This window comes from Notolabrus celidotus, chromosome 14 (assembly GCF_009762535.1).
Source record: "Notolabrus celidotus isolate fNotCel1 chromosome 14, fNotCel1.pri, whole genome shotgun sequence".
NCBI classification, from domain to species: domain Eukaryota; kingdom Metazoa; phylum Chordata; class Actinopteri; order Labriformes; family Labridae; genus Notolabrus; species Notolabrus celidotus.
Window position 1 is genome coordinate 20,512,955 of NC_048285.1, and position 25,934 is coordinate 20,538,888.

A 25,934-nucleotide genomic window follows, 5' to 3' on the forward strand; every position below is an offset into this window, starting at 1 on the left:
ATGCCGCTCCAACAAGTGAGATGATGAAGAGGGCTGTCTCAAAGGTGTCATTGTTAGAAAGAACAAAAGAACACATGAGTAAGGTGGGTAGGAGAGGGACGATGGGATGAAAAGCTGCACAAACAGTCCTGCACACTTTCAACTGAATATATCACTTACTCCTTTATTTGCTATGTTTCTGTTTTAGACCTTCAAAGTTGTATTTCAGTTGCTGTTGCAGAGTTGAACGTAAATGTATTACTTTTGTCAACTCTTCAGTACAATATGTTAGAATAATCTATAAAGGTATGTCGCCTTTTTATGATGTGCATTTTTTGACTGCCATTAAACCCTGAGGTCTGAATGATTCAGGGCCATACGGTATTTAATGCCTGTAGTGTTGAAAGGGTGGATTTTAATTTGAAAGTCTAACTCACTGTGCCTATTCATTGATGTAGTGTTTGGAGTTTAATGAGACCTTGTTGAGTGCTGTAAATTTGGTAATGTTACTCCCACCAGTATATAAAATGCAGTTCCCTGATCTGTCTGTCTAAGTGATGATTTCCATTGCGTTCTGATAAGTCCGGAACGGTCTGGGGTGAGATAGGATCCCAATGAGTCTGTGTGCCAGTACCCCCGGCAGTCCAAGCCTATAGCAGCATAACTAAGAGCTGGTCAAAACCTGAGCCAGCTCTAACTATAAGCTTTATCATACAGATACAGGCCTGCTTCTACCAATTTGCCTGGAGTGGTGCCACCAACCCCTGCTGGTCACTTTCCAAGAAGTGGGCACTCTATAACATTTATTTACCACATAGTAAACTACCATTTTCTTTAAATTAATCATTATAACCTAGTGAGGAAGGAAAGCTGTTAATAAAAAGGGCCTCCAGCCTGGTCTGTGTCACCATGTATCCCAGCATGCTTTGCATGGCGAAGCAGTTGCTTCAAATACACAATGGATGGGGTTGAATTTTCAAAGGCAGGTCATGTGCAGTTGGTGTTGGTAGTGGTTGCACTGGCAGTCATGACAGTGCATGTCTGTGATTGATTTAATATAGGGCCATCTTCTGAGTAAAATACCATAAAACAATAAAACACCCCTCTCTGTGTGTTATACAGGAATATTGGTTGCACTATTATGTAGGATGCAGTCAGTGGCGGTTCTGGGGAGGGGCCAACAGGGGCCAGTGCCCCTGCAAAACTGAACCTGGACCAACCTGTGGCCCCCCTCCACACCATTCAAATAATATACAATAAAAAAAGCTTTGGTATCGTGCCGATGTTACAGGCGGAACACATGCGTGTGGCACTTGGTTCCAGTCCCTTAGAGCGCTAAGGGACTCATGTTGAGTGTAAACAGCCAAACAGCTGCTGTCAGTCTGCATTTTGAAATAGTACACGGTAGTATATATGTCTAGTATACCGGGATGCACTGATTTTTGCCAGTTTGTTCTCAGCCGGTCCTCGCCCTTCTCAGTCTCTTTTGTCAGGGTTGATTGTGTCCCTCTGATAACACCCTAGGCCCCAGCCTGGCTCCCCCAGTAAAATTGGTCTAGAACCGCGACTGGATGCTGCAAATTTTTGGATGGAAAAAATAGTACTTTAAGGGTGACATATACACTTAATATTATGGTGAGTTTATGCACACATGTACTGTATATCTACAAATTCAACATGTTATAATTGGAAATTGGAGTAAAAAAAAGATTGATTAAAAAAATGATAAATAAATACATAAATAAATAAGAACGAGCTTGACTTGTTTTCAAAGCCAAAAATAACCACTTCAAATTGCTTCTTCTGTCTGCCCAACAATATCGAACACAAAGACTGTTCATCTACTTTCATTAGTGTCGAAGATAATTAACAAATCCTCCTTTTAACAAGCTGGAACCATCACAGTGTCAATTGTCAATTTATCTGGAAAAAAGCTGACACAATTATGTGCTTGTCGAAGAAGTCACTATGAATTTTCTTTTAGATTGTCCAAATTACCCACTTGACAGCCTACGACACATTACACTTCCATAACTGTGCTGGTTTTGAGTTCCACTATCACCATGCCTTGATTACTTACACATTGAACACCTCAGCAGTGTAGTATTGGTGTACCAGCGTGTAATTTCACATTGCATTAGGGTGTTGCAGAAACAGAGGAGGGATACGGTGTGTAAATACACATACTTAGACATGCACGAACACTCTGTGCTGTTCTGCCCAGCACCAACATAGCTAACATCTTTACCCCCATTACGCTTCTGTTACTAGGAGCCCAGGCTGAACAACTTTGCCCCACCATAACGCCTACGTGCAATAGACATTACAAACTTGACCTATACAGCAGAAATGTCCAACCTTGTAATGGCAGTACATTAGAGCCAGTTGTTGTGGCTTTATAGGTACAGTATCATTTTTTATGAATGGAGTTCAGCCTCTAGGGTCCTATGTAGTGAAGTCTTCCCATTCAATACAAACATCTTAACAATATGAATATCCTAACATGCACAGTGTTTTACATTTCCAGCTTAATATATGTGGAAGAGGTTGTGAAATTAAAATGGATGTTTGGTATGTAATCCTTGTTATTGTGCACTGGGGATGTGATTAGTTGCAGACATATAGTACAGCCTAATTAAAATAGCTTGTTATTGCCACCAACTATTTACTATTTGAAGCGTAGCTGCCTAATAAAAGCTTTCAAATGAAATGTATTAGAGTTAGACTGAGTGGGGGAGTTTCTTTCTCTTTTTTAAGCCATTGTAGTGTATAAAAAGAAATCCCCCTCCAGGGGAATACAGACTGTGTGCTTTTAGTCTGACAGGAATGAGCTCACCTGTGATCAAGCCAGACAAAGTCAGAGACAAAGAGTGCTAAGAACAGAAACAGACACATAATTGAGTTATGGAGGAGTGATCCCTCCGAGATGTTCTTTTCTTTTCTTGCACAAAAATCAGCAACAGTTTTGTTGCAGTTGTTTGTCAAAGTTAATTGTGGTGTACTCTTATAATTGCAGTGTGTTGTGTTTCAGTAATGGCCTTAAATCATCCAGGCATGTCCAATAAAAAATATCTTTAATTCTTCAAAATATTGCCCTTCACAGGAAGCATAAACTTCTTCACTCAGAGATTCAGACTCAGTCTGTGTTGCCTTAACATGAACATGGATTAGGGCCCACCAACACTGCATATCTTCCCTGATTAACTCTACCTGGAATAGACTTTGCCATCAGCTGGCAGGGCTCTCCTCCTGCAGGAAAGCAGAGGAGCAGAGCTCAGATATGCATAAGCTGGAAGATAAGAGGCACAGCGAGGGGAATCCAAATGAAAGATGGAGTATTAACAGGGTTGATTAGTTAACAGATCAGAAATAGCAAAAGCCAGAAAAACATCTTGTGGTGATGCTCAACATATTGTGTGAAATAAGCGTTGTGATGAATTCTTTGCAGCGAGGTAACAGGGTTAGATGCGTGAGCAGCAGTGGTTACAGGTTGTTTCTTGCTACAGCAGAGCTGGGAAGATTAAGACGATGCATTTGATAAACAGAAATCAGTGCCACACGGGAGGGAAATGAGATTGCAGGAGGAGAAAATTAGATTGTTATTGAGGGGAGAGAACAGAGGGTACACTAATTTAGAGATAACAGTAATGGAGCAAAACCCAGGTGTATTCAATCAGATCTCTGAAGATAACAGCTTACAAACAGATGATGCACATGTTATTGTCCTTGTACTGTACTGTGCCTTTGCAGCACTTTTTCTGTTAACAAACTTTTTTAAAGAAAATAATCACACACACACCTGAGCACACTTTGAGTCTTTGATTGTCATCAACAACCACACTCTCCAGTGAGAGCAAGAGGTTGGGTAATTCCATGTAATCATGCAATCATTTTCAGCTCGTATCTCTCAGACTACAGTACACAGACTATGATGATGAAGAGGAGGAGGAGGACTATATGCGGGTGCCTAAGAGAGCTTGTGCAGACGTACAAATAAATTAGAGAGGCCTATTAAAGATGAAAGGGGTCAGAGAGGGGGAGGGGGGGGCGAAAGAGCTGTCATTTTCAGGAGCAGGCCCTGTCAGTGACAAGTGTTCATCCAATTACGCTTAGAGTGTCCACTCCTTTCCGCTCCCTCTTTCTTCCTTTCCTCTAATTCTTCACATGCACTCCACTTTTCAGACCACCTGATCTCTCTCCTTCTCTCTCTTCTTTTGCTCTCCTCCTTCAGCTTTTGTCAGTTTTTTAAATAGTATCCAGTAATTCCACCTTTGGCTCCTGTTCTCTGCCTTTTCTTCTCCCCTCCCTTCCCCCTCTTCAGCCCTTCTCCTAGCCTCAAAAGGTGTAGTTTGAAATTTTGTGAAATACAGAGTACATACATTACAAAATAATTAGGCAAACCTATCTTTTGACAGAGCCATGGCAGCTTTTTTCTGCCCTGTTTCCTTTTATGTCTTTGGTGTAAAGCTAAGCTAAGCTAACTGGTTGTAGGTTGGAGTTCAAAACAGTTTTACAGACCTTTGCCCATTTTCTGATCATTGATAGTCATCAACGACACACACTCTCCATTGAGAGCAAGAGGTCGGGACCTTTGCCCGTGCTCTCAAACTGCAAACCTCTCAGAGTCAAATTGTGCTTGGAGATGTGAGCGCGACATGATCACTATCCAATCTTAAGCGTTTCATTAACTCACAGTCATTCAGTGTTTGGAGAACATTCCTCTTATCTCACCGTCTTTCGGCTATTTTCTCTTCTGTTTGAGAAACTCTTGAGCCTCTTAAAAGTCCTCTTCATTAACATGAAGAGTTTTTCACCTCAGGAGTTCTCTTGGGGGCGAAGATGCTTTGTGAATAACTTTTATCTTCACCAGGATCTACTCTTGACTTTAAGAGGAAATTCCTAGAAAGCGTTGTGATTCTAAGAACTTTCTTAGAATTGATTCACCAGGAACAACTCTTTGTACGAGGCAGCTTTATGAATAAAGCCACTTGAGTGTTTGAATGATCTTATATAACACTTAAAGCGAGGAAATACGCACATTTTCTGAAGCTAGATCTCTTAACATCCAGTTTCTGAACAAGGCCTTGTCTAAGATTTGTCAAATTCCCATTCAGCACTCATAAAGCTGATAAATGATCAGATACCGTTCACTGAAATAAGTATGTTTTCCTTCTAGCTCTAATCCTGACCTAAAAGGAGACACAGTTAACCCTCTAGAGAGAAATTTGCCAGCCCCAGCTGCAGCAGCTCCTCCAGGGGGATACAGGAAGAGGAGCTTCAGGGCCCAGGACAGCTGGGACCAGGTCCACAGAGAGAGGAACGTGACGAGAATGACTACCTTGGAAAGATGAGGGGAAATGTACGTTTCTGTCAGATACAGTGCTCTGGGTGAAAATGGGGGAGAAGAGTTAAGTCAGATGGGAGCAATGAAGGGCTAACTGAAGATGGATTTCATTCCAAGTCCGCCGGATAGGTTCCACCCCGGGTTGCTGGATGCTGGTATCAACTCTTCACAGCATGGAGTCTGGCACTGCACCAGCAACAAGAAGATTAGAGCACAGGGAGGTACCATGTCTAAGAGAGGTAAGAAATCCACATTCTGTCTGAGGGATTATGTCAAAATATGATCCTGAGTAAAAATAAATCTTTCCACACCTTAACAATTCTCTTATTGTTTCTATATTTGCCTCCTTAGATGCTCATCCAACCACCTCTTCCCACAAACTCTTCCCCTTTCTGCTCATCGTAGGATGGATTACTGGATGCGCAGCTGTTGTCTACTTTGTTTTCTTCTTTCCTTGGGTACATGATTCTTTCTTTAAAGTATGTTATTGGCTTGTATACCAAAAATTGAACAATAGAACTTATACAAAAATAAATAAATTACCTTTATTTACAAGGCACCTTTAAAATTCAAGTTACAAAGGCAGTAAAATACAACAGCCTGGTCATATAATCATAAGCATAGGGATTACGAAAGAACAGTTACTTTAAAACACATCAGATGCGTTGACTGTCTTATAAAAGTATGTTCTGAGATGAGATTTGAAAGAGATCACTGACCCAGCAATCTCCAATTTGACGCAATTAGAAAACCTCTGCCCTTTCTGAATGTATGTGTTGGCTGCCACAGCACAGAAGTAAGGTATGAGGTATAAAACGTATTTTACGTAGCAGGGAGGAAGGTAATTAAAAGTCCAGTAAAATCTTAATATCAGTTCTAAAACATACTGGGAGCCAGGGAGGAGTGATGTGGTCACGTTTTTTGGTTCTGGTTAAAAGCCTGGAAGCTGACTTTTGCACAGCCCAATTGATTTAGAGAAAGTAATCTAGGTGTGATTAAATATTAGCATGTGAAAGTGTCTCTGGGTCTTTGAAGGTCGAGATGGATTGAATTTTGGAATATTACTGTGATGATAAAAACATCACTATTGCCCTGGTTGCCATGAAATTCAGATGGTGATCTCCTAACCCTGGGGCAAGCGCTTGCAGACACAGATCAGACACATTTACATTGCATTTACACAAAATGAATGCAAGTGTTCTTGAATTAATTCTTGCTGAAAAAGGATATTACCATACTTTAAAACTTCACAAGGCTGATTTTTTTTTACCCACTACTAGCAGTTCAAGTCTTATTTTCATCTTGCAGTTTCTTGAAAGAGATGTTTTTCTTACTTGTCAGGTGAATCTGGCTCATATCTTTTAATAAGATGTAATTTTTTACTAGAAATAGGCCAATCAGTGTATTTAAAAGAACACTTCAAACGTTAGTTGTTTGTGACCTGCAATCAACAAAATGTGTCACTCTACCCAAAGTGCTAATGAAATGACGTTGCCTACTGTAGCTTTAAATCAAAAAGTAAAATCCATGATTAAAAAGATCAGTTCATTCAATTAGAGGTCATTGTAGGACCTTGGTGGTGTACACTCTAAAATGCAACAAAGTCTCTCCAATATCAGCCTTGTTGAACTTCATAAAGCAAACACCATATAAAACTGCACCCAATCAGTCAGTGTATCGGAGTGTGTGTTAGGAAAAAAGTGGGCTTCTATACTGCTATTACGATACCAATAAAGAAAAACACACAACTCATTTTTCACAGCTTACAGCCAGGCTACAGGCTCAGCCAGTGTTTTTGCTCTACTAATGGACTTTATGATTTTTTCCTTCTTCATCTTCTTCGGCAGAAAAAAGGTGTGCGAGGAAGAAATTGAATTCATCACAAGAAATTAAGGTCTCCTTGCAGCGGGAAGAAAACATCTCCATTATGTTTTTGGCTTTGATGTTGTTTAGTAATATACCACACTGTCATCTTTTGAGATGTGTAAATGATGTTGTTAAAGTGGACAACTATCTTAAGGACCTCTGCTAAGGTAATGATGAGCACAGGAGAAAGTTTCTTTTGTCTGTCTAATTATAAATGAATTAGAAAAACACATGTTAGTAGTTTTATCCCTTTTGATATCTTTAATACATCATTAAATGACCTCTACACTGTGGCTAATAACTCATTTAGTCATCATCCATTAACTACCATCGGATAAAGGACCTAATGAGAACACCCTGCTTTTCCATTAACAATAGCAGATGTGTTACATTTCAGGTTGTATGTATTCAGGCTGTTGCACTTGGTTCAGGAGAGCTCTTTAGAGCTAGAGGAGGAAAAATAGATAGCATTTTGTAACATAGTACACTGATGAATGGATGTAACTGTGAGTGTGTGTCCTCAGTGTACTTCTGTCACACGACTGGGGATCGAAAGTATAGAGTGTTAGGACTGGCAGTGTCATTGCCATGGTTACCTCATGTCATTTCTTTATTTTATATTATGAGTGGTCCCTCTCCCTCTCAGGATGTGAACAGAAAAACAATGGATTGGGTGGGGACTTGTACTTTCCTAAACACTGTAAACTGCTATGTGCATGTCCGCCCTGGAGGCATCTTTAGCTCGTAATTTGTTTTAACCTATTTTAAACCTAAGCACTTTATCAGCCCTCTCGCTTTTGGCACATCCCTGAACTCAAGATTAAAGCTATATCACGCACCACCTCCATGATTACATCAAGTCTTTGGATCTCAGCTTGATGTAATCAAACAACAAATGGTTGCCTGACATGTCAGCTCATAACTCGCCATCACAGCTAAGCCTCTGAATCTGCAATAGTAGTGTCGTCAGCTGTAAAGAGCATTTCAAAGTCTGCGTTTAATAACAGGGGCATTAGGTTGTCTGGTTGTTACTGCAGATTATGCCACATCCACTTTCCAGGAAGCCGGAGGTGTAAGCCTCAAAAGCCTGCACAAATAAGGCCAAATATGCCAAAACACAGCTGTCATGTTGAACATGTGCACCAGATGCAAACATCAGTGTGAGAGGGTAATGAAGTTAAAATGGAAACTTTCAACACCACAGCAATGCAGTAGGATCAGCAGAAACACATGTGTACAACCAACACGTACACACATGTTCATGTAGGCTAACATGCTAACACAATCCTGTTCTGTGATATGAATGCAAATTTAAGCTTGTTATGAACACAGAATTTATAGTCATTCTTTAGCATCAGGTTTGTTGTGGAAGAATAATTATGTGTTTGGCTGTTAACATGCCCAATCTGTTTGCTTCTGTAACAGCACAACACCCCTCACTGCCCCACTCACTCCCTCCAGCCAGCCTTCATTTGGTATTTCTGTCTTCAGATAGATCATTATGCAGGTACACCACATGGTTGCTGTATAATAAGATGTTTTCCAGGTGTGGTGTATCAGCTCTGTGTGTCTACTATTTAGATTTCATGTTTATTGCCCATGCTGCTCCCACAGTAGAGCGCTGGAATGCACCCATTTGATGACAAAATGGAAAATATGTGATTAGGACCCAACAGAGACAGATGTTCTATCCTGGGAAGAGGCTAATTGGTGTCACAAGAAGTTGAAACTGTGCTAAATAAGAACAAAATGCAGAGAATTTTGAATAAGACGTAATTCCTGTGCAATAAAAGCTTGTTAAATCGTTTTAATAGTAAAGTGTCTTGTTGTTGTTTTTTGTCCCCAGTGGTTGCAATATTGGTCAAAGCAGCAGTGCTGCAGGTGTGTGTGGATGTGCTCTTGCAAGAACCTGGCCTGAGGCAGGTTGATTGAAAGCCCAGCAGTGTTGAGAGCAGAGCAAGGTCTCCGTTGGTCTTAACCATGTTTTTTTTTTTTGTGGCCACAAACAGGACCCCAGCATGTGAATCTGATGCTCTTCCTGGACTCATGGGGAATAGAGAGCTGGTTATAACAGTTGCTTAAGGCCAGATCCAACTGCGCTTTAAAAAATCAATAAAACCTTAAAATATATTCAGATGCCGCAAGCAACAATTGCAGTAATGTGATCTTGTTGTGTAAGAGACCTGCTACTTTTTGATGTCAGCATTACAACTGAATGGACCAGATGTCATGAGATTAAATTACTCAAATCTAGACAGGACAGAAGGTACTTTTACCTTTCTTGTGATATAGTTTTGAGAACGACTTAACATTTGTAGCCATCTTTACATCCGCAGTGGTTAACAATGCAAGACAGAACTCAACGTCTGTGTGTGCAGGGATTATTTGGCCTGATAAATGCATCAAAATGGAATGCAAAAACAAAGCCTTTAATCCAGAGAAGCCCCACAGAGTACTGCGTGTCAAAGAACCGGCTTTTCCCATTGAGACAGAAAGTTTGTTATATCAGCTCAACCAATTAAGTGCTGTGACCTTCATGCCTGTCTCAAACTTGGAGCAGTTAATTAGAATTGCATAGTCTACACTGCTAGTGACTGCCCTAAGATGTAAAAGTAATGAACCTGATCTCTCACCTGTCCTCTGCTAAAAGTGGATCGATGGTTACTTTAATGGCAAACGTCTCTGCTATTGTGTAACACCATCAATCAAGCACTTTTCTCTACATAAATGTTGTTGTGCTCAATTACAAACACCAGCTAACGCTCTCATTATCGCTATTTAAGGACATAATTCTTCCATTTAAGGAGGAGTGGTTGAACATTCTGCAAGATCAAGGCAGAAAGCGAAAGAGATAGGTGCACCACAGACGGCTGGTCAGAACGTGAGGAGAAAAAGAATCATAAATGACTTGCTCCAGGTTGCTGAATTATACAAATGCGAGCTGATAGTGAGCTATCAGTAACAGTAGCCCTGTCCTTAGGTGCATTAAAGCTAGTAAATGTGCCGTTTAAAGTGTGAAGAAGAGGATCCCATTCAGAAAACAGATGGTTTATGTCCACCATTTGAAAGTCTCTATTGTGCTTTTGGGTGCTATTTTTGTGATTTAAGCCAACTTTTCTATTTAATCAAACACCACAGGCTCAGCTGAGGAGCACATATATGTTCAACAACCACATGATGTCACTGTTTTACATTAATTATGGAGGGAGCACTCATTCTATGACAGTACTTTAAATACAAAGTGTTTATCCTCTAACACACCAAGGGAAACTTTGAATCTTTCCTCAGCAACAAATGGAAAACACATTGACAAGGTTCTGTCATTAAATTAGAGTCTCAAATGTATATTCCAATTAAGCGCTTTCTTATTCTTCAAAGCCATTTAGTGTAATTATCATTTGGGACTCATACACTGCAAAAATCTTAGATCTTATATAATTTTCTAGTCATAATCTGTCATTAAACTTAATCTAAGCCACATTGGTCTGCAAAGCCCAGAAAAAATCTTGTTTTAAGATATAACAAGCCAAAAAAAACGAAAAACAAAGACTTCTTTGATTTCCTTGAGTAAGTAAGGCTGCTGATGCTGTGAGAAAATTTCCTTGTAGGTTTCTTGAAATAAGTATTCCATCTTGTTTCAACTTATCAAGAAAGTTTTCTTGCTGCATGGGCAGCCATTTGTACTCATTCTGATCAAAAAATTCATTGTTATAGGGGTTTGTTATATCTCAAAACAAAATGTATTTCTGGTCAATTTGAAAAACCTGATATATTAAGTGAAATAACAGACTGTGACTATTATTTTTTACAAGAAACACTCAGTAAGATTTGGGTTTTTTGCTGTATAGTTGTATTACACTTTGTGTTATACAACTTGTTACTCTACAGGCAAACTACGGGGTGCTCAGTGGATCACGTCTTTAAAAATACACAAAATGTGGGTCAGAAAAGTTGCATTGCCTGTGAACTTAAAGTCAGAGCATTGTACTTTCAGTGGTATAAGTCCAATTTAAAAACTGAGAGCAACAATAGCAATACGAATTTCAAATAGGCCCCAGACTAGATGATTCATTTTCATCCATACCAGTGTATGAAATGGTATAAAAGCCATGGCAATTAAAACTTTTAAAACAAGGATGTACAGCCCTTAACAACGAGAGCACAGTTAGAGTGCACTTCACAATGAGAGCTCTTTTGAAATCAATGCTGCAGTCGCAGTGGTTGCTCTATTTGCCATACCTGAAACTGTTTACCTCTCATGATCCTTATAAAGATGTTTGCATACATGTGTGCTTTTGTGCATGCTGTCTTTGAGGTGTGCGCACATTTTGACCCCTCTTCATGCACCTCAATCTTCTCTATTGCCACACACACACACACACACACACACACACACACACACACACACACACGCAAACACACAAAAACACACACACACACACACACACGCTCTGAGGCATTCCAGAGGCCACAACCCCCCCATCTACATTCACATTCAGTACACGACACACATACACGCTCACACACACACATACCACTGGACCCACGGTTCGGGTCGCCCCAAGGGCACATGAAGAAAGATTGAGTCGTTTTGCGACTAGACAGCATTAGAGGGGTGCTGAACTTTGTATTGAGAGCAAAAACAAAAGACAGAGCAGCGTGGGTGAATCTCTAAAAACTTCAAGATCAAAGGTTTCAAGCACAAAGGTGTTAATTATGTTTCTCTTCCATCAAGTCATGTATCTCACTTTTGTGCACTCCAACAGGCTCCAACATCTCTTATACGTTGTGTGTCTTCAGGATAAATCCTCGACTGTCTACAATGTGCAAAGTGCAAAACACTGTGCTCAGCCTCCTAGGAACATGCTGAGGTGCTGTAATGTTAGCTGTGATGTTAGCAGGCATAGCTGCTAATGACAGGGAGGGTGAGACCACGAGGAAAGTGGGTGGTGTGAACTTTCGGTTCTGTGCCAAAGTGCTGCCGGCCAGGGAGAGCAAGAGGGGAAGCCAGGCTGTAAATAAGCAACTGCAACTGATATTCAGCTGAAAACAATACTTGAATGAGATCCAGAGAGGTGGAATTACATTTGAACACAATCAAGACAGGCTTGAGATTTATGATTTAACAATAAATGACATGAAATAGGGAATAAGTGTTACCTTTAAAACATTTGAAATGCTTCAAAAACGATCCATAGTTGGTTTTTGGAAGCCAACAAATTCAACTTGGCTACTTTGAAGGAACCTTTTGAAGTTAGTCAATCAAAAGGAAATATATTTGCTTCAAAAAAGAAGAGAAAATGAATAATGTAAGGTCGCAACCCCTCCAATTTTTACTTTAGTATATTTATACAAGTGTGTTCTAGTTCAGGCCCCTCTTGCTCTTTCTGAATCCTCCAGAGATTTCTCGCACTTCGCCATATTTTTAGTGCTCCTTCTTGGCACTCCTTTCCTCTGCATCTTGCGCTTTATAATTCTCTTTGGCTTTCTGGTTTTACCTCTTAAGTTTTCACAAGTTTTTTTTTCCTCAGTCCCTGTACATCCCTGACTGTATGCCTTTCCAGTTTGAGTCTGTGTACAAGCCATCCTCGTGCCAGAGAATGTGCTTGCATGGTTCATTGCTGCATCGGGTATATTTATCAGCAGGCAGCTTTGGGAGCAGCCATAAAGATATTGCACATTCATTTGTTTGCATCGGGCCTTTGACTAGCTAAACACATTAGCCTCTATTCCCCAAATGCTTATAGGTCCAATTAGTGGGGAAAGAGTTTAGGCTAATGCTGCATTTAAATTAACTTATTGTTTTTTTTCTGCCTCTGAGGAAATTAATACATAAAATTAAGCCCCCATGTTAATACTCCCCTTGTGAGACAGTATGCATGAATACTTCTCTCTAGTTTATCTTTTTTTGAGACAATCACAGACTGCATTCTTGGTAAAAGTAAAAGGCAAACTGCAAAAGAATTATTCCTCTTTGATGTAGAACATTTCCACAAGATTAAAGTCTCTAAAGTCCATAAAGAGGTGTAATATCAAGTCAGCAGGACCAGGATATTGTGTGCATTCACATTCAGTGCACACTCAAGTCCAACATTGAATGTTTCCCATTTTGAAGCTCGCTGCTTAAAATAACCACCTACGCTCGGGATGTAATGTTACATTTCATTGTATCAGATTGAAGAGCTTGCCTAAAGAAGATCCTGAAAAAAAAGTAGAACACATACACTCATAGACCTCATAAGACAACGTGCCTGCAGGCCCAGTGTGTTATTTAAAGATTTATTTTGAAAGAAAAAGGCTCCTCAAGATGATTATCCGTCATTATTATAAAGTATCTAAATACAGGCAACTGAGGTATATCTGTCTTACTACAGGTGGAGGGATGGAGAGAGAGTGACAGGTGGAAACAAACGAGCCTTGGGGGAAGAGAGTGAGAAAGAAAGCTTTGACAAACAATGGAGGAGAAGAACAGGAGGGGAAACAGCAATGTATAAAGGCTGGTCATGATTGGTGTTGTATACAGGCTAGATCATTGTGATGGATCAGTCATTGCACTGCTCTCTGTAAAAAAGGCAAAAGGCAAAGATTTCAATAGTTGATGATGTTACAGCCCCTGTTACATCAACCTCAACCCTCAACATGAAAAAATAAAGCCATACAAAACGATGAATCCTAAACTGGGACCCAGTGACTTCATTCAATCTCCTGCTTTTACAAAGATGCATTAACTTTTGAAAGGTTCAGTGTTCCAGCAAACCTTAGTCTGCTTTTTTAAAAAACAGAGGTACACATATACAAGCTTGACTATGTCATTTTCTGTTGCTTGACACATGTTCAACTTAAAAAAAAAAGTGGTGGGTTGAAAAAAAAAAATTAAACTTAGACCAAGATCAGACTAAAAAATATTTAAATCTTTCTTAAAGGAATACTTCATCATTTTGTTAATACATAATTTGACTTTCTTACCAAAAATAAGTTGGAACTATTTATACCTCGCTCTGTTTCTTATTAAGCAATAGCCAGAGTTGGTTACCTTAGCTTAGCTAGCTTAGCAAAAATTAATTGGAAACAGCTACCCAAGTTCTGTCAAAAGGTTGAATAAATTCTGCCGACAAGCACAATAAAAGCATACAAATGAATATGTTACACTTAGTTTGAATAACTCATAGGACGTGGAAGGATATTTACTCCTGGACCCTGCTGTTCAAAAGTTCAATCAAAATATCCATATTTGGAAATCCTTTTTTCTTTTTTTGTTTTCCAGTATCAGGTTACCTATCTTTCTTTTGTAGTATTTCATTTTGTAGATGAGTTGTATCAACCTTGACCAGATATAGATTCCTATAAATTACCAAATATGATTTTCAATGTTCTAAATTGGACAGTTTACCTCATTATGTGTCCAGAAGGGTCTCCAAAATCCACTCAAACTGAAATGTATCATTCTACAAACATGCTATAACCAAAAAAAATAAAATACATCAGATGCTGAAAATTCTATATTCATGTGTATAATCTGTATGCAGAGATTAGCCTCAATTAAATATGTTATGTTGGATATTGACAGCTCTTTGGTCAATGCAATGTACAAAACATTACACAAACGAGCAGTGGCCTTTTTTTAAATGAGCACTTAAGATAATGGTAGGGATTTTTCCTACTTCTGCAGAGTGCTATGCTAGCTGTTTACAGTGTTTATGCTAAGCTATGCTAAAAGGCTGCTGGCTTCAGCATTTTCATCTACCTTTTCTCAAGAAAGACAATTTAAGTATCTGTAAAATTTTTGAAATATTCCTTTAATGTTACGTTGATTTATCCCGTTAATCCCCTCTGGCTAATACATGTACACACTCTCACACACAGAAGCACAGCAGATCATGTAAGGCATACCAGCTTGCTTGGCAAACTGTAGGCAATGATTATGATGACAAAACAAATAGAGACATACAGACACACAGACACACACACAGGAGGCCTAGTGAATGTATAAAAAAAAGGTCTGGTATTTGTCGATTGTCAGCTCAATGATTCACGACCAGCTGTCATCTTAAAGGCGAAAACTTCATTTTGGTTTATTATGACAGACTGCTAATGAACAGCAGCCGCCTGTCAACTGCAGTTGAGTCATTAGGATTAGTATTGTGTAATATGTGATTATGGTTCAATATTTACTGGTCTATTGAACAAAATAAATTCTGATTTTCCATAATAATTTACCTATTCTAGTTCTATATATAAACAAAGAGTACATTATGGGTACATTGTTGAGTGAATCAGCATGAGGATGTAGGTTGACACCAGCTGAGGTTTATGAGAGGTATTCAGCTCAGTCCCACATACAGAACAGTGGTTCAGCCCTGTTACACGTGTATAAGTATGAGTGGGCGTGAAGAGTATTCATATGCCAGTGGGTTTCAGCACATTTGTCTGTCTGCACCTCTTCTCCCCACTACTTGTACAGTTTTATGTCTGAAACACACTCACATACATATTGGCAGATTAAATGAAAAACAAACCAGGGTCAAAATGAGGAGAAAGAAAAAACATAGGGAGTGATTGTATCCAGTGAGTAGCGGAATAATTAGGCTGATTGAAAGAACTACAGTATCAGAGTCAGGCAGACAGTGCTCTGTCTGCCTGCGAGGGTATAGTCCACTGCTTTTCTCAGAGGATTGTGCATACTGCAGCGTCAGTCCACCAGCCCTGGTCCATCCATTAAAGAGCTTAGAGGGTTTTCCACTTCCAAGTGGCCGTCCCCCCGCTCAAGTGTTTCAACAGTCTGAGAGGGGAGGCACTGCAGGTGGGACAGGGATGATCCATGTTGCAACAGTGCCTATCCCAGGAGTCCAAGGATCACCATACACGGCAGATGTTGTCAGGGACCATGTAGCTGCTCTTGTTGCAGCTGAATGTTTTGGCAAACTCTGGGAAATTCTGAAGGGAACCAAGTACCCTGTAAAACATTCAGAGGAGGATGTTGGTTGGGGTTAGAGGCCATGGATAAGAAGCACATGAATGGTTTATTTCAAGGTACCTCATTTCTGAATGTACCTGAATTTCCCTGGACTGTGTACATCTACTTTAATGGAATTCACAGCTTGCTCTGGTCGATGTGTTCCACACCACACCTGCAAAATATGGAGATCGCACAATAGTAAATTCATGAATTCATTCAACTAACCATCCAATCAATGATGTATTCATCCATCCAACCACCCAATAAATCATCCATTCAACTATCCATTCATCCAACTAATTTCATATGATTTTTAATCCATACACCAGATACACTTCATCAATCCATCTATAAATCAAGTGATCCATCCATCCATCCATCCATCCATCCATCCATGCATTCTTCCATCCATCCATTCATTATTTATTCATTATCCTTCATCAATTTGACACATATTAATACCTGGTATCTAAAAATGCTGTTATCATCATTTCATCTGTATATCATGCCTAAAAATGTTATCAATCAATCAACCAATCAATCAATCAATCAATCAATCAATCAACCAACCAACCAATCAATCAATCAATCAATCAATCAACCAACCAATCAATCAATCAATCAATCAATCAATCAATCAATCAATCAATCAATCAATCAATCAATCAATCAATCAATCAATCAATCAATCAATCAATCAATCACCTTCCTTTTATCCATCTAAGAATGTGATCCAACATCCATGTAATAATTATTCATTCAAAAAATCCATGCAGGCATCCATCCATCCATCCATCCATCCATCCATCCATCCATCCATCCATCCACCCACCCACCATCCATCCATCCATCCATCCATCCATCCATCCATCCATCCATCATACATCCATCATACATCCATCCATCATTGCTATCTACCTGAGCAAAGTTTAGGAAGAAGAGTTGATCATGGGAAAGGTCAATGCCTGGCAGTGGTGGTTCCTCCCCATGATCCATCACATAGTTTTTATAGGCCTGCAGGATGAATATAACACAGAGATTATTAATAAGACATTTATAATATACTCAAAAAGACATTATTTTTTGTGTTATAAAGTATTAGATATCACTTCCACCAATTTAATGTGGTTACACTGAATTTAGCTCAAAGTATCCTTTCTGATTCATCGCTGATTGACATTCAAAGCCATACATGAAAATATATACAACTCATATTTGCTTGTTATTCTGACAGTTATGAAACTTCAGGTCATCAATAGAGATTTAGAGTCTGGGATCATGTTAATAAATATAAAATGTGGCGTGAATATAAAGGTTTATCTCATTGAAAAATCTATTATCTCCTTTTTGCACTGAAATCCACGAGTGCCTTTTTTTCTGGTCAAAACTGCTGAGTTTAGCTGCAGTATCATGTCTTTTGTTGTTGTGTTTACAATAGCTAATGAGCCAGCCAGTGACCTGGCAAAATGACACATCCATTAATGTAAGCAAGTAGACGACAAAATCAAACCACAGACTGAATGTCATCCTCTGTCATCTTTAACCCAGGGCTCTTAATCCGAGTTTCCTCCTCTGTTTTCAGGCTCATTACCTGATATGCCTGCCGTATCCCTCCATTGTCAGCAATGTTCTCCCCGAGGGTGTCGTTACCATTTAACTAGAGAGGGGACACAAGAAAAGAAAGACAACACAGATTGTGAGGGAAAACAGGACCTGGGGAGATGGTAATTTTTCCTCTGTATTATAGCAAATAGCAGAAATCAGTCTTTGGGATACAAGACATCATTTTGCTAGGGGTACAAAAGAAGCATTGTTCAGAGTAGCAGGACAGGGGAGGAGAGAGGGATTGATATGTCAGCACGAATAATATTAGAGACATATGAGTTTGCAAAACCAGGCTGAAAGATGGAAAGGGATAGGCTGGCAAAGTTAACAAGAAAGGAAATAAATGAGTCCAAAAAAAGGTTGAGTTAATATTGAGGAAATGCTGTGCATTTTATAAAAACTTCAAAACCAAGGGGAAAAGAAGGACAGAAATGCTCTCCCAGGACATACATGAAGTCCATTGGCCAGGTCCCAGGAGAAATTGCTGTACTGATTGACGATGCACTTCGACAGATCGAGGAACCTCTGGGTGGATTCAGGGGTCCACCAGTTCTTTAGGTCACCATCTTTATCATAGTTACGACCTTAACAAGAGGCAAAGGCATAAAAGCTTTCATTAAGTGTTATATTTTAACCAAAACAACTTTTAACATAAGGTAAATTGCAAGTTTTTTTCTCATCACATTCATATTTATACAGTTCGATGGCTTTTAGTTATGAGTAGCTGTCCAAAAAAGATTGTGACATTTTTGAGATTAAATATCATCACTTCGTATAACCCCATGAAAAAAAGTGCAGTGGAATTTTATTGGGGTTATGTGATCTGCATACAAGCAGGTATGGCATTTGAAAACATGTTTTTTTTTCTGAGGTGGTACCAAGCACAAGAAAGGAGATATTTCTATCCGAATACCAATAGAGCTGCCAAAAGTACCACTGGGAGGATTAGCAAGCAACAGTGTGGAAAATCATACCATTGTCATCAAAGCCATGTGTGATCTCATGACCGATTACCATGCCGATGCCACCATAGCTGAGGGATTTAGGCTGGCCTTTGCTGAAGAAAGGCGGCTGAAGGATGCCTGCAGGGAACACTGATAGCAGGGGGTGGGGGAGGTGATAAAATAAGTTTGTCTTTCTCAAACAAAAGCAAATGTTGAATTTTGACTAAAGGCACAAATGTTTTGGTTGCTGAATGTATTTGCATGTCCCAGGGTGAAAATACCTATTTGGTTTTTGCTGGATGAGTAGAAGGCGTTGACCACAGCAGCTCCAGTTACCCACCTGAAGGAGACAAGGAGGGTGGAATTATAGTATAGTAAAGTAAGCACCACAGAGCAACACATTTCACACTCAATGAAGAATATTCAAATTAACCTGTGAGTTATATCAACATGCTAACATTAGAGTTCCTGCTGCTGAGTGGAAGGCTGAACTGTGTCTGCGAGTAGGAGTTTGTGTGGGAGAATGTGAGTGCACCGTGCTAAATGCAAGCTAGTGTGGCAGACCACAAGCACCATAAGCGAAGAAGAAAAATGTTGTCAGTGATTTGAATATAACTTTAAGTTTAAAATACTGCAAATCCTAAATTAATCTGTTCCCTGAGTATTGATTTAACTCTGCCCCCACCGGGAAAACTTACTCATCTTTGTTGACTTTGATTCTGAGCTTCCGCAGGCGTTTCTTCTGCACATACTCCAGGTTCAGTAAGCTGTTTTCAAAGTACTCCTCTGCACTGTAGTCCAGCTAACACCAACACATGCACAGCCAGAAAAATGGGAGGATTAGCTGTGATGAGAGCTATCAACACCTGGTCATACGATCTCTCGCTGAACTCATAAAAGCCAAGAATTCAGAGAGAGGTTTTCAGAGAGTTTATAAACTGCCACAATGAACCCACTCTGTACTCTGCTACACTGATTTAGTAAAAGGGGAAAAACAGTCATATTCACATCTTTTCAGACACTTACGTCTTTGTACTCATTGTTAAGGTATTTGTCATCCATAATGTCGTACGAATAGCCAATTCTTTCCCGAATAGCTCTAGCCTAGAGAAAAGAAGAGAAACACAGTTAACAAAGGTCTAACAGTCATCATACTCAATCCTCAGGAACAATACACACAGTTGATTTAGCTATACCTTCTCCTCGGCTGCTTTCTTGGTTTCTGCATCCATCCAGGTCAGATCATCCAGGTTACTAATGAACACCTCCCGAATGTCTTTAATCATCTCCTCCATCTGATGCCCACACACACACAAAGAGAGAAAAATACAACAGTCACAAAATTTATATCATGAAAAGAACTGAACAATAACTGTCAGTCAACATAAAATGTCCATAGTGTGGGTGTGTGTCCCTCTGAGAGGATCTAGTTGAAAGAACATTAAAAAAAAATATCTTGCAACATATTGTGCAACACAGTCATACAAACAAGCTTCCATGATTCCGACCTCATCATTACAAAGTCATAAATCACTGCAGAAGCACTCAGGGTTTCAGTAAATGTGATGACATCACTTCATATTACCGGTAATGTATTTTTGTTTTTGTGATTCATGATTTCAGATGCACTAATACTCATAAAAGATTCAGCTATTTTAACAAATGACTAAATATAGACGTGTGACTGTGACAGACAGAAGATAAAATGTTTTGTAGGACACTGTCACGATGAAAAGCTTTAGAGGTACAAAGTTTATCAGTACATTAAGGGCCTGTGTCCATTAACCCCCTTTTAGTGCACTGGCAGCACCCAGTAAGCACTCTCATCGGTGCTTACTGTTGCTAGGTGATAAAAGTTGTTCCACGACACTTCTGCTTCCGCATCCCTAAGTATTGAATGTTCAGTGTCAAAGCACTAGATGTGGAAATTGTACATCAAATAAAGGCCTCCCCTTTTTCCTGATTTAGATTGGTCAATGAAGGAGCGTTGACATTGACGAGCTTGGCAGTGTTCTAAACGTTGATTCCATTTTCAATTAACAGCGCTGCGAGTGCTAGGACAGCTGGGACACTGAGAACAGCTAGGACACTCCAACGCTGAACAGCATCAGTTTATAGAAAAAGGCTTTGTTTGTGCAAAAAATGGCATTAAAAGGACACAGGCCCTTATTCACCTTTGACAGTCTCTAGGCCAACACAAATTTGCAAATGCATTATTGATTACACAGCCAGTTTACATTCTGCTCCTTGAGGCTTTTAATTATTACTTACATTAAATATTAATTTACTCACAGATGCAAAGTAGTTCTGGGATTAAATGTGTTTTCCAAAATAATTCAGAGCCCTCTGACTCTAATAAAGGAGACTTTTTAGCTCAATCTTTTGCCAACACAATAATATACCAAACAAACCAATTTAGCAATTCTTATTGCGCAAATAGATGTGTGTAAAAAAGTGATATTTCTACACCAGCATATTTTCTGCACATAACATTAGCATTGGCACTACTATAGAGGTCTCAAGATAAAGATATTTGTTATTTTTACATGCAAATTCAGACAGTGAGGTGCTCCAACATCCACATGAAAAGCATAGTTGGAACCTGTGGTATTTCTACAATGCAAGAGTTTACAAGAATACGCCTGCACACAGAGACAGACTGACTGTCGCCATTTGGATGGCATAATGCTGTGCAAACCATGTATTGTGCCATGGTCATCATAATAATAAAATACTATTTGAGTCCAGGGACGAAACAAAAACAAAATTACTATAATTCCGAAAAAAGTACCTGAAGAAACAAACATTTAAGAGCCAAAAGAAAGGGGAAAAAAATCAAAAACTGCAGTGACAGGGGAGGTTGCCCTTCCAGATCCAGATCCCTCTAACCACAGAGACCGCAGCGGTTGAGCTGACAGAGGCATTCCAGTATCTCATCATATCAGCAGACCCCTCACAGCGTGACCACTCGGACAACATGCTGTGGTTCTCCACAAACCCGCAGGGACCATACTGATGAGGCTTTTTAGCATACAGCATGTGTGCTTGGGTGTGTGTGTCTGTGTGTGTGCAAGAATGTGAAAGTGAGTAAATGCTGTGTACATACTTAAATGTCTGAGGTCAGCAGCATGCATGGGTATCGGTTTACATTTAAATTCCAATACAATACTTTGCATAGGTCAAACACATAAAGATACAATGGTAAGCCTCTTAAATCCAAATAAATTATGAAAGTTTGCTTTAGAATTATCATGGTTTCCCATCGGGGTACTTATCCACTGCTATTAAACTGAATTTTATTCACCTTGACTCCAAATAACACAGGGTTATAGCTTCAGCAGGCAAAGGCTCAAGACGTAATGGAGAAATAATCTCATCATAAACTCTTAAAATCAATTTATTTCAAAGAACATTCCCTATACTTGGAATATAAAACTGTCTATACTGTTTTGAGATCTCTATTTAAAAAAATATATTGTCAAAAAAATTAACTATCTAGGCTAAATTACCTTTTTGAACAGATATATAATATGCATGCAATATTGCCAACTCATGCAAAGTAAAATGGCTATCAAAAAAGAATGCTAACATGGATACGACTTTAGGTGAGCTCAGTCTCAGATGTTTTTGCTCAATTCAAAAATCAACATTGGCTTAAAAAAGTAAACAACAATAACACTCAAGAATAGCGCACTCTTGCTACACAAGAGCTTGCTTAACAAGCTAGCATATCAGGCTACTCCCTTCAGTTTGTTATTGAGGCAGCACTCAGTGTGTATCCATGTATTGGCAGATCATCCGAATATTCTAATAGTTCGAGGTCTTATATTGTCGCATGGCACATTTATGGGACTTAAACTTTTAGTAGTGTGGTGTAGTACAACCGACATGAAAACTCTAAAAGAAGGTGCTATTTGTCATGATGCCTTTATTAGCTAATGACTTATTAGCTATGGTTGCTAATTAGAAGTAATTGACTAATGCATGTAATATAAGTAGTAATGTAGTGTAAGTATTAAATAGCAAATACAGTTTAAGCCCCTTTAACAGCTACTTAAGCACAAGTGTAAATGATCTTGGTTACATTCCACTGCTGATCGTACCTGATCTAATTATTTTAGTGGCTGAGCATATGTGCCAGCTGCAAGTCCAAACAGCACATCAACACACATGCACTGTATATAAAGCCATGTATTCGTGTAAAGGAGTGTTGATATGCATTTTCAAAGGAGTCCTGTGTCACATACACTCACTCACAGGCTCATTTACACAGCGTGTGATGCGAGATCCACATGCCTGAGTGGGCAAAGGTCCAGAAGATGACAGAGATTTACAGTGTGCGAGACACTCAGCATTTCAACAGATGCACACAGTCACACATACACGTACACAAATTCTGGCTAGCGTTCACTCAATCATGTGCCGAAGATTGCACATATACATGCGCGTGCCAGGAGGTGGGATTTTCAGTGTAGGTGGTGTAGGCATGATAACAGGCACACCTTGTTCAGCTGCTTTCATCTGTTGCAAGCAAAAAAAAAACAGCACTATGGAGGACAAAAGGTGACAGAAACTCAGGTGAGAGAGCTCAAGTGGGAGGCAAAAAAACACAAGTTGCCACACTGCATGTATGAATATCTGAATATTTTAACACTCTCACTGTTTTTGTGAAAACACATGCCTCAAAGACTCATTTCTGGCATGCAATTATCACACACAAAATGAAAACACACCAAACCTGATGAAAATATTTGTCATTATTTTTGACCCTCTCTGGATCTAATAATACAAGTGTAATCCACCTCTACTAACCAGTTCTTTGCTCTTCTCAGAAAACGCCTCCTGCACGTACAGTCGTCCCACAGCGTTCTCCAAGTTGTTGTTAACATAAAGTGCACACTGTCGCCACACTGCTGCCTCCGATGTCGTGCCGGACATGGCCTGAAGGGAGAGTAACAAGGCACCGATCAATTAGAGGTGCAGGGTAAACCACTCAGCATATTGCTTAAAAAGGACTCATGGCAATTCTTGCATGCATTACCAGAACATTTAAGCTGTATCAGAAATAGGGCAGGAGGGAAATTATGAATGCTTACATTAGGAGGAAAAGTAGAAATAGAAAGAGGTCATAAATACACAAAAGTAATATGAATGGAACTGAGAGTAGGCAGTGTCTATTAGAGCCAAGACCTACACGTTTATTTTTAGCCTTGCGAGCAGGTCAGCTCTATAAATGGCAACGCCAATATTGATCTCTATGCCTAAAATTCAGTGGCAAATTCACTAGGAGTAGATTGCAGTTGCTAAGAGAGAATTGGACTATTTGCCCCTGCTATCTGCTCCGTCTCAGGGTCCAACTCACACACTGTGCTGATGATATTCAAGCGAAAACACACTTATAAAGTTTTGCAGCTCCTTGCAATTTGCTCTTGTTTTGCATCTGATTGTGGCGATAAGCCGTCAACATCTCCACTCTTCTGTGAAGCTAAGCTGTTTGCTCTCATCTTCACAAAGCTTAGATCTCTTCTCATATGGATGATGGGCTTAGAAAGGGATGCTTCCTACAAGTATATTGCATTTTAGTTCTTGACAGATGTACAACAAATTTTACGGTTTATAACAAAACTTCAAAAACAAGCTCATCCAGATAAAAACGCTAAATCCCAGTCTTTGCAAAGGCTCAGACTGTCTTCATACGAGTGGAACAGTGTGCTAGAGCATGCCAAGTTAACCCAAGAATAGCCTGACATTGATTTAACCCCTGATTATAGTACAAATAACGATTTCAAAATTATATTATGAGACTTTTTGGACAGAAATATGACTTTTGGGTCAGCCACGAATTAGTGGTCATCAATTGTCAGCAGGTGGTAAAAATTTGACTATGACTGCACATGGTTGTAAGCCCCAGTGTTTGTGAATGATATGTGTTTTGCAATGAGGCTAACTTGCATAGAAAGGGTCAAATTTTGCCCCACATGAATGCATAATGGCTCATTTTAATACGCCCACAGACACGCTGTTTACTCTGCAGTGCAGTTTGTGGTGCATTTAAACCTTTGTTTTTTTTTAAGTTACATTTTTGGGGCTTTTACACCTTTATTACAGAGGAGAGGGCAGTGGATAGAGCAGGGAACCAGGGGAGAGAGTGGGGGAATCAAACCGTGGCCACCTGCTAAATGGGCGCATGTTTTAACCATTAGGCTAAATCTCCGCCCAGCATTAAATCCTTTGTAAGTGAATTAAACATCATCTTCTTGTCTTGTTTGCACAAGTTTAGCAGGCATAAAATCTCCAATTCTTTAGTGAATCAGGCCCCCAGTTTTAATTGGCCTTTGTGCAAATCTACAGACAGGTGCAGTGTACCTTGCGAAAGGCTTTCCTGGTATCCCTGTAAGCTCTGCTCAGGCTCATCACGCTGTTCATAGCAAAACGGCCCACCATGTAGTTCTGCAGGTCCCTGTGAGGAGAGAGAGGATATTCAAAGTCACTCGCTTACTCACACAAAGCTACGATGCATCAATAATGGGAGAACAGCTGTTTTTATTGTATGCAACACTATCCGCCCCCGCAAGCACACACTCATCATACACAGGCTCGCGCTGTGACACACACACATAATCACACACTCATACTACCACATACCTCTTTGTGTATTTGGCCAAGATGAGGTTGAGTCTTCGGTAATAGTTGGGGGAGTAGTTTATGACCTTTTCTGTGTCAGGAATGCTGATGTTGACTGTATCCATTATCTTCGCTGTGAAGTAACTCCAGTTAAATACCTTCAGGAGGAGTCCGAAAGCACAGAGAAAGAGAGAAAAAGAAGATTGGTGGAAAGAGCTAGGAGAAGGGAAAAAAATGAATTCAGTCAGATAAACAGTCTATTTTTACCTGTGATGCAACCTCAAGGGTGAAGTTGGAGTTCAAATCACCCAGCTCCATCTTGTTGTAAAGCAACACTGGGTTGTTACGGTCCTCTGGAGTATCAGTAGCCTTGGAGAGAGAGCAAGACAGAGAGGTGGAAAATCAAAAAAGCTGTCACAACATCACCCTCCTGTTTCCTGACACGTGCAAAACTGCTGTGCGGGTCCAGCAGCAACAAACATATTCAGAGTCCCCGGGAGGCTTCAGGTCTGTAAATGTCAGAGCTCGAGTGGTGACTGCCTTATAAAATCCAGCAGCCGAGTGCAGAGGGAAGTCAAGCATGGCAGTGAGCGGAGCGGACCGGCACAGAATGACA

The 25,934-nt window shown here is 39.8% G+C and overlaps 1 protein-coding gene across 1 annotated transcript in view; it reads right to left on the reverse strand.

Annotated features, from left to right (window-relative positions):
* Positions 1-13,454: 13,454 nt before the first annotated feature.
* The window catches only part of LOC117825454 (neprilysin-like), a 38,498-nt gene continuing 26,018 nt past the window's right edge, over positions 13,455-25,934 (reverse strand). The window contains exons 10-23 of the mRNA XM_034701317.1: positions 25,586-25,687; positions 25,340-25,476; positions 25,061-25,154; positions 23,507-23,635; positions 19,891-19,989; positions 19,721-19,798; positions 19,393-19,496; positions 18,976-19,034; positions 18,725-18,844; positions 18,201-18,334; positions 17,737-17,802; positions 17,064-17,159; positions 16,241-16,317; positions 13,455-16,142 (exon numbers count right to left, since the gene is read on the reverse strand). Coding sequence (XP_034557208.1) covers positions 16,043-16,142; positions 16,241-16,317; positions 17,064-17,159; positions 17,737-17,802; positions 18,201-18,334; positions 18,725-18,844; positions 18,976-19,034; positions 19,393-19,496; positions 19,721-19,798; positions 19,891-19,989; positions 23,507-23,635; positions 25,061-25,154; positions 25,340-25,476; positions 25,586-25,687 — 1,395 coding nt within the window. The 3' untranslated portion in view covers positions 13,455-16,042. The remainder of the gene's footprint in view (positions 16,143-16,240; positions 16,318-17,063; positions 17,160-17,736; positions 17,803-18,200; positions 18,335-18,724; positions 18,845-18,975; positions 19,035-19,392; positions 19,497-19,720; positions 19,799-19,890; positions 19,990-23,506; positions 23,636-25,060; positions 25,155-25,339; positions 25,477-25,585; positions 25,688-25,934) is intronic.